Source organism: Mauremys mutica, chromosome 4 (assembly GCF_020497125.1).
Source record: "Mauremys mutica isolate MM-2020 ecotype Southern chromosome 4, ASM2049712v1, whole genome shotgun sequence".
Classification (NCBI taxonomy): Eukaryota; Metazoa; Chordata; order Testudines; family Geoemydidae; genus Mauremys; species Mauremys mutica.
The window spans coordinates 145,052,006-145,068,941 of NC_059075.1; the positions used below are offsets into that span (position 1 = coordinate 145,052,006).

Sequence of the window (16,936 nt, forward strand, 5' to 3'; positions counted from 1 at the left end):
GGTGTCAGGAATGGCTTAAACATGGGTGCCATATTAACAGAAGCTAAGCCTGGCCTTGTTGTTTGCATCACAAAATGAGAATATTAAGAACTTCATTAAGGCCAAATGCTAGCATCCCCGGGGCTACTGCTGCCTGAGACCTGGTGCATATTTGTTATCCGGTTATGGCTACTATTCCTTACAATAAGCCAGCCTCAGTAAATTAGTAATGTGAGCTGTGGATTTTTAGCAATAACTACAGTGTTATGGAGATGTTTGCAACATGCACGACAGCTCTACCATTATAATGATAAATGTGGAGTTTCACACAGAAATAATGAGTCTTTGCTCCAGGGCTGTAGGAACTGCTATGGTCTTATCCAGTGCAAGTACAATAGGAAGGATTTCAAGGATGAAAGATAAAGCCTGCATGTGATGATCCTTAAAGATAACAGACACCCTTCCAAAGCAGCCCAGTACACAAAGGACTTCAGTCTCAAACAAGACAGTTAATCTGGCAAATTTCTTAACTATGTATTTCAGTGGTTTTGTTTAACTCCCTCTTATAAGGAACATTTCATAAGGAAGAGCCTTTCAAAGCCATTCGAAAATTAAATTCAATCCAGCCTCAAGCCAGCTTGCCCAGCCTGTGGGAAGTAAGGGCAGACTCTGGCTATGAAATGACCTAATCAACTCTTTTCATCCGGTAGGTAAAGATTAGCTAGAGAACCCCAGCTGAGGCCACAGAGAAATCGAAGCATGTTCTCACAGTGGGAAAAGCAAGCAATTTCATAGCAATGTCTGGAGTGCAAAGCTGGTATTAGGATTTCAAAGCAGGGAACTATTCCCTAGAAGTAATTTGAAGTTAGAAACATTAAATCAGCAAAAGAACTCTTCTGTGTCTTAAGTCTCCAACACACTAGTCATGTCAAATAACTGATGAGCAAGGGAGGTTTAGACTGCACACCCTGGGACCAGGAAATTCACCACAGAATCTACGCAAAACTGTATAGGCCTGAGCCAGGAGACTCTCAAACTGAACAAACTCTGGAGCAAGTCACTGGAGTAGCACTAAGAAGGGGGTTATGGGCAGGGGCGGCTCCAGGCACCAGCATGCCAAGCGTGTGCCTGGGGCGGCAAGCCATGGGGGGCGCTCTGCCGGTCACCGTGAGGGCGGCAGGCAGGTTGCCTTTGGCGGCATGCCTGCGGAGGGTCCGCTGGTCCCGCGGCTTCGGCGGACCTCCCACAGGTGTGCCGCTGAATCCGTGGGACCGGGGACCTCCCGCAGGCAAGCCGCCGAAGGCAGCCTGCCTGCCGTGCTTGGGGTGGCAAAATACCTAGAGCCGCCCCTGGTTATGGGGCAGTACTGCGAGTGTTGGGGGGCGGGAGTACTGAGTAAGTGCCGAAATCGAAGGACGATGGATGAAGATAAACAAAAAAGGGCTGGTGTTTTGGGTGGGCTGGGGAGCATCTGGCTCGACTGTTGCCTGTTGTTCATAGGATCAGATCCTCAACTGCTCAACAAAATATTCTTGTCAGAGAAACAGCCACCATAGGCATTGTTCTGAAAACGCCCCTGTTCGGAACCAAGTAGCAGGCAGCCCATTGACAGCTGTCAGTTATGAGCAACCACATCACCCCTGGAACAGTGAACAGAATCAGTGCGCTGCAATGCGCACACATGGACTCCACGCACAACACGCGCACACACACCAGGTTCCAAGTCCACGCTGAGGGTATGTCTGCACTACAGCTGCCACAAGCAGCACAGTCATGGTGCTGCAGCGGCGCAGATGTTGTGCTGTCGTGTAGATGCCTCCATCGACGTAGGTATCCACCTCTCCGAGAGGCTGGAGCTAGGTTACAGAAAAATCCTTCTGCCCACCTGGCCACATCCCCACCAGGGATTAGGTCGACCTAACTATGGCCGTCCAGATGGGACATTCTGCACAGCCCTGAGTGACATAGCGAGGCTGACCTCAGTTTTAGGTGAAGCCCAGGCCGCGGGACCGTTCAGGATTAGCACCAGCAGGGCAGTGCAGAAGGACCTGGTCCTGGATTCCTCTGAAACAGGCTGAACTGAAATCCAAGAGAAAGTGAGAACGAAGAGGATCCTGAAGAGCTCTGCCTAGTGAGTGTCCCAGCTGCAAACAGCAAGTGCAGAGGCCACCTGGGTGCACATACACCCAATCTCCACACAGACAATGTTGCTGGAGGCAGCCAGAGCATCAGGGTCTCCCAGTGGGGAGGCACTAGTGTAGGACTTGGAGATCTGGAGTCTCTGTTCTACCACAGACTCCTCGTGTGACCTTGGGCAAGTCACTCAGCCACTCTGTGCCTCAGCTCCCTCCCCGCACGTGAGCTGGTGTGAAGATAAACACACTACAGATTACCAGATGCTGCATCAGTACCTGAGACCCACAGCCCCACACTGGGAGTGCACATCAGTACCTGAGACCCACAGCCACACACCGGTTTGGTACGGCTACAGGCAGCCCTGGCTCCCAAGGGCTCTGTCTTTGGGAATCCAGACAAACAAGTCTGATGGAGTCCAGAGTCAAACAGGAACTGGAACGTCTCATCTATCCCTGGTCTCAGAAACACTTCAGGGGACTGACTGCTCAGTTCAGCTCACTCCATCCTTTCCTACACAGAACAGCCAAACTCCAGCTCTGGACACATGCTGGGCTGTCCGGCAATTGCATTAGCAACGTGCAGCTCTCTCCCTTCCCTCAGCACAGCACCTCCCCAGGCAGGGCACAGCTAGGGGAGGTCTCACCAGCCCTTGGTATCTGTGGCCAGCAGAAGGGCGGCACTTGTAGGTCAAGGAGAGCCCTAGCTTGAGGGGAATGCAAGGAAAGGTCAGAACTCAGTGCAATGATGGAGTGATATTGTTGGTACAAATGGAGTGGCAAGATGGGGGTGTGGCCAGCGAGTGAGAGCAATACTGCTAGAGGTCCTGGAGCAGTGCCAACAGGTGGCCTTTAATATTGCTGGCCCCTGTGGAATAACTATTGCTATGCAAGAGCTCAGTCCCCGGCAGAAAGCAAGAGAGCTGAGAGACCAAATAACCCTGCGGGATTACACACAGCATTCACTCCGTTTGCCAGACAGGTGAATATGCTCATCGCCAGGCAGGGTTGGCAGGGCCTTTGCTTTGGGCCACAGGAAATCCCATATACTGCAGCCTCAGAAATAAGGCTGTGACATGAGACAGAAAAAGAGCAAGTCACTTCCAGGCCTACAAAGCAGATTGGTTTGTTGTTAGCCCTCAGGACTAACTATCTCCAAACAGGCACTCCTGGAGGTGATATGGGAAGAGCAGAAATACAGCGATTTATGTGCACACTACTGAACTGAGCAGCTAGTGTGGGCAGGTGGCGCCCCCCGCTGGCCATAACCACAGTCTGACCAGTCACAATGGGTCAGAACTACCCTCCTTCATTCACTAAAGAAATTCAAAACACCCACCAAAACTCCAGTCTCCAGCCTCCGCTGCTCCTAAGGATCCTCCCTCCGGCCTGCTCAGCTCACACACTAGATCTTCTCTGCAGAGAACCACCTCTATGTCCTCTCATCCCCGAGGGGTAATAAGCAGGGCCGGCTCTAGACCCCAGCGCGCCAAGCAGGCGCGTGGGGCGGCCCTTTCCCTGGGGGGCGGCATTTGGCTCCGGCTGAGCTCCCGCAGGCGTGCCTGCGGCAGGTCAACTGGAGCCCGGGAGGAGCTGACCTGCCGCAGGCATGACTGCGGCGGGTCCCCTCTTCCCGCGGCTCCGGCTGAGCTCCCGCAGGCATGCCTGCGGCAGGTCCGCTGGTCCCGGGCTCCGGTTGACCTGCCGCAGGCATGCCTGCGGGAGCTCAACAGGTGCCGCGGGAAGAGGGGACCCGCCGCGGGACCGGGGAAGGGGCGGCGCTGCGCACGGCTGCTTGGGGCAGCCTATTTTCTAGAGCCGCCCCTGGTAATAAGCGTCCTTTTCAGTGAGCCAGCACAATAGGCTTTATTTCCCAGCAGGATCATCACCTGCTGACAGGGTGTGGGGCTAACACCGCAGCCTCTTACAGGCCATTGTTCATAATGTGCTGCCCTGTCTCACCATCACCGTGATTGCAGGTATTGTCCCCCGTGCAGCACAAGGGAGGGAGCTACTGCAACTGCTCCACTGCCAAAGAGCGAATGAGGGTAGCACTGCGTGAGTCATTGGTTAGCATCACCCACACTCCCAAAGCTCATGTGGCCAGCCCAGGCCCACCAATAGCCAGGGGGCAGTGAGGAGTGACACTGCCAGGCAGAGCTGATGGGCTACTGTCCCATCAGACAATCACAGCCCAACAAGACCCCGACTGTGCACTCGGGGCTAAGGGCAGTGTCTGAATGAGGAAGCTGCCACTATTTGTACATTTTATCCCCAGATTCACAGATTTTACAGCCATGAGGGATCATTACGATGCTCTAGTCTGTCCTGCACAACTCACGGAATAGAATTTTACCTAGTGATTAATCCCACAACTTCTGGCTGAACTTTAAAAGAGGTGAAATGATGATGCAACCCTCTAAACGAAAAGCAAACAAAAGTTATGCTTCCAGCTGATCCCTCTGGGCATAAATTTCTGAGGGGGTTCTGAAAAAGCCAGATTAATACTGAACAATAATAATGGCTTGAGCGTCTCTGTTTGAATTTTCCATGCAGGATCAGCTTGGAGGTTGGAGTTGTTTGCTAATTTGTTTTGTTTAGAGGACTTGAAAATGTTACTTTTCAAAAAGATAAAAAGAAAAACTCCAGGAAACCTAGCAATTCCTACATGCTTCCAAAATGATGTTTTCTGATACTGTGGAAACAGGTCACCCAGTAAATAAAGACAGTGTAACTTCTCAAAATGGAGGTAAGTGATCTGATGGACCAGGATGTTCCTCCAGAGTAATTTATTAATGTCCATCCTATGTACATGGTAGACATTGAGAGCTTTCAAGCTACCATGAACTGAGTACATGACTCACTACATGTAGGGCACAACACACAGTACTGAACAGGGAGATAACAGCAAGATGGGGCAGATGGAGCTAGAACGGGGTCTGCAATAAATGAGGACCCTGGTAGAGCTGACAGGCCTGTGCACGCAACAGCCTCCCTCCTCACTATGCTTGGGTCATCATCGGTGGAGTTTAAACCGTGGGTCTTCAGTGCTAAAAGTACGAGTGCTCTAACTTGTGCTAATGGAGAAACTCCATTAGCTGGCTACTCTAATTGACTCTTATTACTGGTGTGGAGCAGGCAGGGGGAGGAGAGGACAAAGACACACTCTCCTGGTGTGGATGGCTAGACATACTATCCAGTTTAATGTGCACAGGCAGTGCATACAACATTGATGCACAATATCTGCATAAATCTCAACCCATCTGAAAGCCAACTTGGCTCCTCTGCAGCAGATACTCACAGTTGTCGCGTACTGAATGTCCTTCCAGATGGAGGTTTCCCGGGAAATGTCCGAGGCCTCAAACAGGTTCTCCAAGATAACCTCCCCTATCATGTCATGCCTGGAGAACCTGTCGAAGTCGAAGACACTCAGGTGAAGTTTCCTGCTAGTCAGCTCCTCATAGGGCACAGGGAAGTGGAAGGACTCATCAAAGGTGGGGTTCAGAGTCTTCCTGTGGACTCGTGTCTGGAACTTGCGCTTCCTGTCGGGCAGGAGGTAGATCTTGACGTAGGGGTCTGAGCTGCCGCAGAAATCCTTGGCCGGCAGGTCAAAGGCCTTGAGGATCCGCACAATCAGCATCTCGTTCTCATAGTCATATTTGAGGGTGAAGTTTATTTTCCCACAGGTTTTTGCCGCCTCCTTCTTCGGGTCCTCAGAGTCCACAGACTTTTGCTTATAAAGCTCTGGTTTAATCCTGCCGATGCTGGTTGGCTGCTCAGCCTCAGGGGGTGGGTCTGTGCCATAGTCCATGCTGGACACGTGCATCTGCCGAGGCAGGTGCCTCTTGAAGGAAATGTGCCTGCAAGGGGAGAGGACAGTTGTACACTTTCCCTGGCACATTCCCACTGCTCCCTCCCTAGATGAGCCCAAGCAGAGCTGGGGATGGGAGAAGGAGGGGAACGAGTGCTTGTGCTGTCTGTGGGGAACCTCTGAGCTGGTTATGAGCTTGGGGCATTAGGCTCTCTTCCTGGATCTGCAATGGAAACATCCCAGCCTAGCTTGCAGAGGTGCCGCCTCCCCCCTCACACACAGAGCCGTGCCTGAACTGAGGAGCCCAGATAACAAGCAGAAGCCCAGGGTTCTTCCAGTTCTCATTTGTTCTCCTTCCATGCCCCTGTGACACAAATGAGAGCAAATACACTGTGTCCAAGCCAGAGCCCACAGGCCAGGGAGACTCTCCAGCTCTCTTGCCCTTTTCCATTGCCAGACGCTGGCACTAAACTTCCTTCCCCTCAGAATTCACAGGACTGTGAAAGCCAGGCAAGCGGAGGCAGGACTAGCTAAGATGTCTGCCTCCGGGCCCTGCTGCACCCAGACCTCCCCCAACAGATGCCAGCCGGGCAGTGGCACATGCAGACCTGGCAGGCTGTGTCCCCATCTCCCATGGAAGCAGCTCCAGTCCCAGGGGACCTCAGCATTAAAAGCATTTCATGCTACTTCAGATGCATTTTTCATGTTTCACTCTGAAGGGGAGGGGCTCAGAGAGGCCCTGCTGATTTCCCAGTACAGGTTCTCTGGGTTCTAGTGGGATCCTGCTGTTGTTATTCACTTTAATTGTCTCTGCAGGGCAGCAGAATCTGCCCCTGCGTGAGCTGGGTGACGCCCCTCAGTTCTTCCTTTTGCTCTGTAGCTAAAAACTGAGAACTCAAGGAGCCCCCACTCCCTGCCTGATCACCCATAACCTGCCTCACTCCCAAAGCTGGGCCTGCACGACAGAACGCTGAGCCTACCAGTTGCCTGGTGGGGTGTGAGAGGCCGTGTGACAGCACGGCAGGATCCCCTGGGGCAGCAGGCTAGGTACTGCCGAATCACTGGAGCTCATTAGACATTCCCCGAATACAAGGGGAGGGGGCAGCACCCCTCTGGCAGAGGACTTTAGGGCCTGGGGACCGTGGAGCACCCAAGACAGGGGAGAAGGCTGACACTGGGGGTCATGTAGTTTGGCTTTGGAATGACCCTTCGTTAATATAGCAGGCTCCAAGGAAGATGAACTCATACTGGAAGCGATACCGAGAAGGGCTACTAAGATGACAAGGAGAAGGGAGAGCTTGGCGGGTTTAGCCTAGCAACACAACGCTGACAGGGATGTGACTGCTGCCTGTAAGCACATCGGGGTAAACGCCAGGAAGGGAGAAGTGCTGTTTAAGTGAAGGACAGTGTGGGCACAAGAACCAATGGCAATGAACTGGCCATGAATAAATTTAGACTGGAAATGAGAAGATGGTTCCTAACCATCAAAGGAGAGAGGCTCTGGAACAGCCTCCAAATAGGAGCAGTGGGGCTAACCAGCTTTACGATAGCTCTCAGTGATACATTTATGAATAGGGTTATGTGGAGGGCTGCCTGTGACAGCAGGGGACTGGACTCAGGAGGGCCCTTCAGGTTGCTAGGGGGAGTTTTGACTCAGCAGTGAGTATGTCGTGGTTGTGTGGAGCCGGATGGAGATCCCACCAGGCCCCAGGAGGGCACAGAATGAAAAGGTGTGTGCCTGGCACAGGAAGGAGCGATTTGGAAATAAATCCAAGAACAATCCCTGCTCCAGCACTTGTCTCTACCCTACCTGCAGCCTCAGCACCCACAGCAGCTTGATCTGCAACAGAGACGGCTCATGTACCTGATTTGATCATTCACATGCATTTGTTAGGGATTCAAGAGGATACCCAGCTACGCAATACTCAGTACAGGAGGCAGCCACAGGGCAGCGAATCAAACAAAGGAGGGCAGGCTAGCAGCTTGATCTCTGGTTTTGATGTGGCACTCAGGGGCCAGAAATGATGTGACAGGATGATGATTAAAGTGCACAAAAGAAACAGGGCTGCTACCCAGGTGGCCTTCTCCACTACGCAAACCTTGGAGCCCGGGTGAGTTTTGAGTGTGTTACCAGAAAGGCCAACACGCTGCATTTCTTTCTTGGAGGTTTGTACATGATTTTTTCCATGCAGTTTTCTACCTCCGTACATCTGAGAAAGGTGCAAGAGGGAGATGAGTGACAGTAACACATCGGCACCATTATCCCAAACACCCCTCTGTAACTCAGGGTGCAGCGAGACGGTTGCCAGTGGAGTCTGACACAAATTCCTGTTTAATTTTTTTCTCTGTTACATCTTGGGGGGTGAATTAATGATGCAAATGACTATGAAAAACGAGCAGGGCTGGCATACTGTGAGCAGGCCCTGGCAAGCTGTCCCCACACATGCTCAGCTTGACCGAGCTTTTACCCTCTCTTGTGCATGAACAGTTCTGGAGAAGCAGAACATGCGTGTGTTTGTGTGTGCACAAAGCGGGGGTTCTGGGCATGTGTGCAGTATTGGTGTGTGAGCGTGCGCACATGCTGCATGTGTGTCATGTGTCCATGTGACTGAGCTGCCCGAAAAGCAATGCAATTCAGTCACAGACAATGCCTGGCATAATTCCAGCAGTCACAAGATGAGTTTTAGCTCCCCTTCAAACAGGAGACTGAGGTGTGTGTCTTGTATGCTGGGCGCTGGTACAAGCAGCGTTCTGAGCAACAGCTGCCTGCGCAGCGGTGCTGCCCACCTCACTGGGGCTGTGGCCAGCACTGCAGCCGGAAAGCAAGGACTCAGCTTCCTGCCCTAGTTTCACAGACTCTGGATTCTCCCCCAGACTAGCCCTCCAAGGCCCGTGCACCTCACCTCTAATGTTGATGACTCATGCACAGGCCTGTAGGCTGCGGCTGGGGCAGCAATGAGGCATTGATCGGGGCACTGGCATGCAGCTACTCCTATGCCTGGCCAGCAAGTGACACGTCAATTCTGTTTATCCAACGAGTCCTGCTGTGAGCCAGAGAAGCAAGAAGAGAGCAAAGGGGTCTAATTCTATCTGACAATATACCATGTCACCAATCCTTCCCTCGCCCTGTTGTGCTGTCACAAAATTAAAGTGGCCACAAGCATACTGACAGCTTGACACAATAAGGCCAAGTTACAGTAACACGGTTTGAATCCTTTACTTTTAATCAAGGGCCCACCTTAAGTTTGACTTAATACATCAGCTGGTTCAAAACCAAGCAAATCTTTGGCAAACACTCCAGCATGGGGATGGGTGTGTTTCCTTCAGCCCCACTGGGTCCATCTCCCCTCAGGCTCAATGACATAGTTCTTACATATCGAACAACAAATAATTATTAAGAACACACCCAAGGCAAGCCAGTTGCTGGAGACTAGAGATACGTGTTATCACACATTCTCGATAATCAAACAGTACTGAGCCCAGGGTATAACTACCCTGTTGGGTGTAAGTTAGAAACGTACACATATCTAGGGTCGTTAGTGTACAGTGATATAATATCTGATTCCTTGTGAGTTAGTAAATAGCCGTTTTGGAAAGTCTGACTTCCCATTGCTGAGCTCCAGGACGGATCAGATGGAATGAATCATCCAGGCTAAACTTGAACATGGAGAACACCCCTGTTACACAGCATGGGGATTCTTTCAGGGACCCATGGAGCCCCCCCGGTTTAGGCACAGGAGCCAAGAAGCTGCGGGCTGTGCTTAGTTTGCTGTTTTTAGGGCTTCTCTCTAGAGCCAGGCAGACACTAGAAACAATGGTTCACTTTTGCTGGCAGCTCAGTGCTGCTTACTACTGAACTTCCAGAGACAGCGTTTCTCCCCTACGGAAAGGCGCCATCTGGTAAATGTAGTCGAAGCTATTCCCAAGGAGTAGTGCAGTGGGACTGGTCTTGGGGGAACATGGGCTGGGACATACATGAGGGATAGATAATGTAACAGCCTCTGCCCACAGGCCATGTCAATGGATACCTACAGCATCTCTAATCCTCTCTTGGTTTGCTGGCCAGGCTCCACTCTTCTCCAGCCTGTGCTCAGGATTACTGTACCTTCTGTAAATTCAGGGCATGACATCACAGAATGGGCACTTACCCCACTTCTCCCTGAGAAACCCAACCTCCCCCCAACAGCTGCTAACTCCATCCTTGACCACCTACTGGGCAAACAGCCTTTGACCAATGGCCAACAACACAGGTCCACCTCCAGCCACCAGGAGATGTCATATTAACAAGGAGACCTACAGCTCTCCTATGTGTGGGGCAAAACTGTCCCTTCTTGAGGGCTCATGCTAGGAAGAATCCATCCCAAGCCTGAACTTACGCTTCTTGCTTTAAGTGCCAGCAATCTCCAAGGTACGGGGCATCTGGGAAGGCCTGCAGATCAGCCCAGGCACTGCGCAGCTTCTTAAATGGAAGGCTCTCAGAATTTAAATGGAAAAGCCATTTCAGCCACGTGCATGGTGCCGATCTGCACAGACCCACGCTGTCTCCATGCTGCACAGAGCACGGCGCAGCACTCACCTGGTGGACGATGCCGGCTCTGTCGTTTGCCTCTGTAGCCGTGCGTGCCGCATGATATGGTCTTTCATGGACATCTGGACCTCGGCTGGGATATCCGGCGAGGTGTGGCTGATCTTCACAGCTGCCTCCAGGAAGCCAAGTGCGCCGGTGTCCTTTAGCTTGTCTGCCATGGTCTCCTGGTTGCAGGCCGCCTCGCTCTGGGAGACGTTAGAAGAAATGGCCTTGTTCCTCCAGGGCACCCAGCACAGCTTCCAAAAGAGAAAGAGAAAAACTGCCACCAAGGCGAGGCCACACACAATAACTATCACTGCAAGGAGGCTGATGGAGAGCTCTAAGGGCAGGAGAGGGGACAGGGACACACAGGGAGCAGGAAGGGCAGGGAGGGAGAAGAGAAAAGAAAAGAAAAGATGGTTGTGAGAAAGCTGTAAGGTAAAATGAAAAGATGGTCCAAGCTGGCTTGTCTCGTCTCTACCCCGGGCCCCTGCGGTTCTGCGAATGATGGGTGAACACGCACAGTTCCCCTGCCAAGTGCTGGACTCAGACAAACTGCCTCAGCAGGAGAGGCAGGGATCAGAACGGGGTGTGTGTGTGGGGGGGGCTAACTGGCACGGTCAGAAATTGAGTTCGCACTTGGGTTTGTGTACCTAGCAGGCCGCTTTAGCCGCAAGCCTGAGTGCAGAACTGCTGTGGGACCGAGCTTTAATAAACTGCCCTGGAGATGCACCTTTCTGCTGGTATGGCAGAACTTGCCTTCCACTGCAAAACACGGGCTTTCCGATGTGCTGTTAAAAACCCACTGCCATGACTCTGAAAGGCAGGCTGGTTATTGGCCTATTAAAGTGCACCTTCCGTCCAGCTGTGCTCATGGAGAATACAAAACCACAGGCTGCTGACACAGTGAAATCAAATAGAGAGGGAGGTTTTATAGCAGGCATTACATGTTCTCCCCTGCATTAAATAAAACAGACAAACCCAAAGTGAAAGCTGACACTGTCCTCTGGGTGTTTGGTCACTTGCCCTTATATGTGGTGGGTTTCAGGTTTTAAATCTCTTCTCTGGAGAGGGAAGAGGGTTTATAGCAATGGTGGAAGAATCATGGAATAAATAAAGAGCATGCACATGACATAGGGTTTAATATGATCCACAATATCTCAGAACGGGATAGGACAGTTCATTTTTACATCACTTTTTGCAGCATATTAATGAACAAATCGCTGATATAACATTGTAGGAAGATTCCTCCCCATAGCCTAGATTCTGGCACTGTGGCATATACGAAGAAGAGACGGCCCACTCAGCATTGACGTGTGTCCTGGGACTTTGGAAGCTGAGGTAGGTCTGTGCACGGAGTTGCAAATAACAGTTTTGGTAGTTTTGGACACGAGTACACAACTGCAAATTTGTTCCCTTGCCTAGATGCGCAGCTTGTATTAGTGACGATTAAAGCTATATTCCAGGATCTAGCCAAGACTCTTGGGTGCAAAATGGGTAACAGGAAAACAGGCAAAAAGGGAAACATCTCAACGGTCCAAAATGTAGTCTGAAGTGAAACGTGCCCCCTGTTGTCCCGTGTCCATGCAGACACTCGGGCTGTGGGTTGACATGCAGAAAACAAAGCTCACGCTGACAGTACCCAAAGCTCTCAAGAACCCGGGCTACCACAGTATTGTTGAGGTATTTACAGAGCTAAAATTAATGCTCACTGAATACCACAAGCCCAACCATGCCATTGAGATACTCGAAGGAATATACCAGAAGCATCTGCTGGAAGTTCAAACCACCTGGTGTGAAGTGGAACTAACCAGCTCCCCTGGGTACCTGCCTATTTTCCCCACACTGCACTGCAGGGCGGGCTCTGAGCTCCTTGTCCAGTTCTCTCAAACCATACCTGTGTGAGGAGCACCAGGGCTCTGCTCTGCCGAAGAGGCCAGCATAGTGCAGATCAACCAGCTCCAGGAAGCAAAAAGACAGGGGCTTTCACTGGTCAGAACAGCCCTTGAGAGAGCAACCGTAACTGGCCGTCCCTGGGCAGGACTCTCCTGCTCTCCTAGGCCAGGTGTTGAGGGAAGAGCCGGAATGATGGAAAGAGGGAGAGACGGAGGGGGACGGGCAATGACAAGAACAGGTAAAGAGACGCCTAGGAGGAGGGAGGGTGGGTACAACGGCTCAGGGAAGGAGCAGAGTATACAAAGGTTGTGACAATAAACAGGAGAGTGGCACAGAATTAAGAGACGTGAGGACAGGACACAGAGAACAGCTGGAGGGGAGAGCTAGGGCTGATCAGAACCCTGCCTACAGCCCCAGTTTGGGGTGTTATTTTCTGCTACTGCTGGGCTTGTCACACAAAACGGAGAATCCGGAGAGTGTGCTGTTTCCGAACCAGCCTTTGCAATTCAAAGAGCTAATCCCACCAGGCCCACCACATCTCCCTGAAGTCAGAGAACGCACTGCTAACGAGGGGCACCCTGCCGAGTGGTGCTAAAGGGACAATGGATTTGCGGGACAAATCTTGGGCCCCATTCAGGACAGCATTGAAGTACGTGCTTGCTTTTAGGTCCATGCTGAAATCCCATTGATTTACAGTTCATCTTGGGTTTAGGTGTCACCCTGCCTTCGATGCTGGGGGTCTGCACAGTGGCCAGAAAGCAGATAGGAGTCCCCAGCTGCTCAATAGGCTGCTATGCCCCGCTGAAGGCCCTGGCATAGGAGGCAGACTAGGTGCGTGACTGGGCTCCACAGCCAATTGGCACAGGTCACAGCAACGCAAATCTGCACTGGAGCCAGAGCTGGCTCCTCACTCTGCAGTCCCTGGGGATCTCCGCAGCAAGCGGCCGAGGCTGACGGTCACTAGTGTGTGTAAATCCCATTAATAGCAACTGGAATTAGGACCCACGCTCACGGCCTGATTCACTCCCCTCGAAGTTAATGGAAGCCTCTCCATGGAGCTCAGCGGAAGTTTGGATCAGGCCCGTGTGAAGGAGAATGCACACCTCTTTGCCTTCTGCCCTCACTCCTGGCTTTTTGACTGCTTGAGTTAATCACAGGATTAGGACATGTAAAGAAACAGATGGTCTCTGTGCTGAAGGAAGCACATAGAAAAATGGTACCTTTGATAAAGAAGCCTGTTTATCGCTGGTTGAGATTGAAGTGCATTGGCAGAAATGTATTTATTTGCTATTTTTTATGATCGGCAGAAATGTGTATGAGTTTACAATACCTGTTTGCACTATGCCTGAATCTAATCACTTCTCACTTTCATGAGCTCTAAAAGGTTCTTAATTCACCCCAAAACTGCAGTTTAAAAATAAATCACTCAAAATCTGTTATTAGGCAGCTGAGCCTTTAATCAGACAATCCAGGCAGCTCGCATCTTTTCTTCATTGCAGCTGTTACAGAAATAAGCCTTGAAATATGTCTCACCATAAAATACAAGGTCTTTTCATGAGTTCTATTCCTTTGATTCTATGTTTTACTTTAGATCTAGCCATAATTAGATCTTTGATGTCAAAGCCTGGAAAAAAACCTATGAAACATAAAGGGGATTTAAATTTTCATCTTGACAAAACACCTGAATCTAAAAATGAAATAAAGAAAATCACTTTGTTGGCGTAATGAGGAAACCTGTTCATATTGTTAGCTGTCGCTGGCTTGCTGTTTGGGAACGCAACTGCTTTTGGAGCTATAGGATTTTTTAACATCAATTGAAATAAACAAACAACTCTCAAACAAGTGTCATATATACACAATGTGACGTCTGGATAGCAATAAGTTAGCGCCACTGAGATAAAGAAACCTCTTCAGGAGACACAGGTTTTTGTGGTTCCCAGTGTTCCGTGTATCTTAATTGTATTAACAGCTAGGAGCTGCATCCCAATGGTATTAACTATCTAGGTTGGCAGGGGAAAGCTTCTTAGCTGCCCACAGGTTAATTGCCTTGACGGAGGCATGTAAAAGCTGCCAGTGAGTGAAGGAGCAGGGCCTGGAGAGAATAAGCACCCACCTCACACCTCTGAATACTGGAAACCTCCTGCACTCAGCTGCTTTCCTTCAGCAGCCCCATGAACAGGCCGTGGCTGAGTCAGACTGTACAGTTTATCTTATTCAAGCCATTGCAACCAGAGCCTTGAGAGAAAGGGGGTGTCATGGGCTGGTGAATGAATGGGTTTAGTCTCATTTAATAATAGATAGAATTGCAAGACAGATGGCGGAGCTTCCTAGGAGACTTGGCTAATCGTGTTCTCAACATCGCAGGGTTCCGAGACACCTCTCTACTGTATTTTGAGCTAAGTCCTAGAATTCTTCTCAGGGTTCTCAGTGTCAAACACAGTTCTGTGCGAAAACATAAGGAGTTGGGTTGTTTGAAAATGTGTCTCTGTTGCTCCTTTTCTGGCACTTTCCTTTGCAAATGGTTTTTGAAATGAAGAAATGTTTTCCACTACAGTTCCTTCAAATCCTTGTCAGCAGTCTCTAGCCCTAAGCCTGGAGATATAAATATGAACCCACGGCATATTAGCATCAACGACAAGGAGTTACCATGTGGTGCATCCCCCGAAAGCATCTTTATCCTTATTATTATTCCTATAATTAGCAACAAAAATAAGGTTTGAAGGATAAATAATACAGGACATTTGTTGCTGGCCCTGAGCTAAACCCCTGGGGCTGAATCAGGAGTATCCATATCACCCTGCAAGGGGACAGCAGAAACGAGAGAGCAAATCCTCAGACAGCTTAGCTGTCAGACTTGATTTGTGAATATAGTGACAGGAAGTTTAAAAAGTAAAAGAGAGTTACAAAATCCAACAGCTCAGCCTGGCTGAATTCAGGACTGCTACTTTTTGGGTTTACCATCAGGAAACCCAAAATAATCATCATAATTCCTCCCCTTAATGTGCATTCCTCCTTTTGATTATTTAAACTACCTACAGAGCAGGATGCTATAAGGGAATAAGCAGAGCTGCAATGCAGAAGACATCACTGAGGAAGTGGCTGTGTTGCAGGAAACGTCTCCTAAGACATTTCTTTCATGCCATGGAATTATGTAGGACTCACAAATCTGCTAACACACCATAGCTGTTAATGAAAAGCTTCAGAAATAATGAATCATCAACCCTGAAAACTTGTTGCCTATTTGAGAGGGCTCCACATGTCTCCTTGCTGAGCTGGCATTCACAAGATATTGACAGGATTTAGGGATGCTTTTATGCATGAGCTCCAAAATCCTTCCTCTAGCAGTTCACCTAAAACAAAGGAGGATGGAACCAGGAGTTTACAGATGGTATTAAAAAAAGAGCCAGCCTCAGAAAAACATTGGCTTGTTTGAAGATGACATTGGATTATCTGAGAATAGATTTATCAAACAAATATTAATTTGATGGAGTTGGACCATAACTGAGTCCATGAGTCTTAAAACTGGGGCTGTGAAAAGTTCAGGTACTCTAAAAATGTTATTGGACCAACTTCTGCTGGTGAAAGAGAGAAGCTTCTGAGCTTACCCAGAGCTCCTCTTCCAATCACCTGAAGCAGGAGGAGCACTAGATGAAGAAGAGCTCTGGGTAAGCTCAAAAGCTTGTCTCTCTCACCAACAGAAGTTGTTCCAGTAAAAGGTATTATCTCCCCCACCTTGTCTCTCTAATAGCCTGAGATCAGCACGGCTACAACAACACTGCAAGTTACTTAAAAGACATTTAGTGTTCAACAAGGTATGTCTTCGATGTCCTTTCATTTACAATGAAAAATCAGAAATTCACCTTTTCCCATTAGAAATGACAGTGAATTATTAAATATATGGAGATATACCTGTCTCATAGAACTGGAAGGAACCCCAAAAGGTCATTAAGTCCAGCCCCCTGCCTTCACTAGCAGGACCAACTACTGATTTTTCCCCAGATCCCTAAGTGGCCCCCTCAATGACTGAACTCACAACCCTGGGTTTAGCAGCCCCATGCTCAAACCACTGAGCTGTCCCTCCCCCTTAATTATGAACTAAGGCAAACTACTTATCTGCCGTATTAACACTTCATTACTGGGGAAGCAGGATGTACAATTCCAGAGCAGCTTCAGCAATGTATCACGAGGCTCTTGTGACCCTGTGGTGGGACGGTTGTCATAATCAGGCCTACAGATGTATACAATGTCCCAGTAACCAATCACAACAGATGTTGATGGGGAAAAGTGCATAAGAGAGACGGACTGGATCACTCCAAAGCAGAAGGCCTCCTGTTCGCAGGGCCTTACCCCACTGGAACACGGAGAGCTCTCTTGGAGGTAGTGCAGGCTCGTTAGGGTCACATTTCCTTACTGTTTAGGAACCCTGCAGAGGGTTCCTAAACTGCAGCTGGGGCCTCAGTATTGGTTGGGTCTTCCCCCTCCCCAGCTCCCGTTTCAGGGGGAGCGGTTCTTCCTGGACACATCCCCCTCAGGATCGGCAGCAGTCGCTGT

General features: G+C 49.9%; 1 protein-coding gene across 9 annotated transcripts in view; it reads right to left on the reverse strand.

Annotated features, from left to right (window-relative positions):
- SYT6 (synaptotagmin 6) overlaps window positions 1-16,936 on the reverse strand; it is an 86,290-nt gene that overhangs the window by 36,545 nt on the left and 32,809 nt on the right. For 5 of the 9 annotated variants that reach the window (XM_045012125.1, XM_045012127.1, XM_045012126.1 and 2 more), the window contains 2 exons: window positions 10,499-10,829; window positions 5,413-5,971 (listed from right to left, as the gene is read on the reverse strand). In XM_045012125.1, the coding sequence (XP_044868060.1) occupies window positions 5,413-5,971; window positions 10,499-10,829 (890 nt within the window). The remainder of the gene's footprint in view (window positions 1-5,412; window positions 5,972-10,498; window positions 10,830-16,936) is intronic. The other 4 variants (XM_045012130.1, XM_045012129.1, XM_045012131.1 and 1 more) reach the window with 1 other exon arrangement.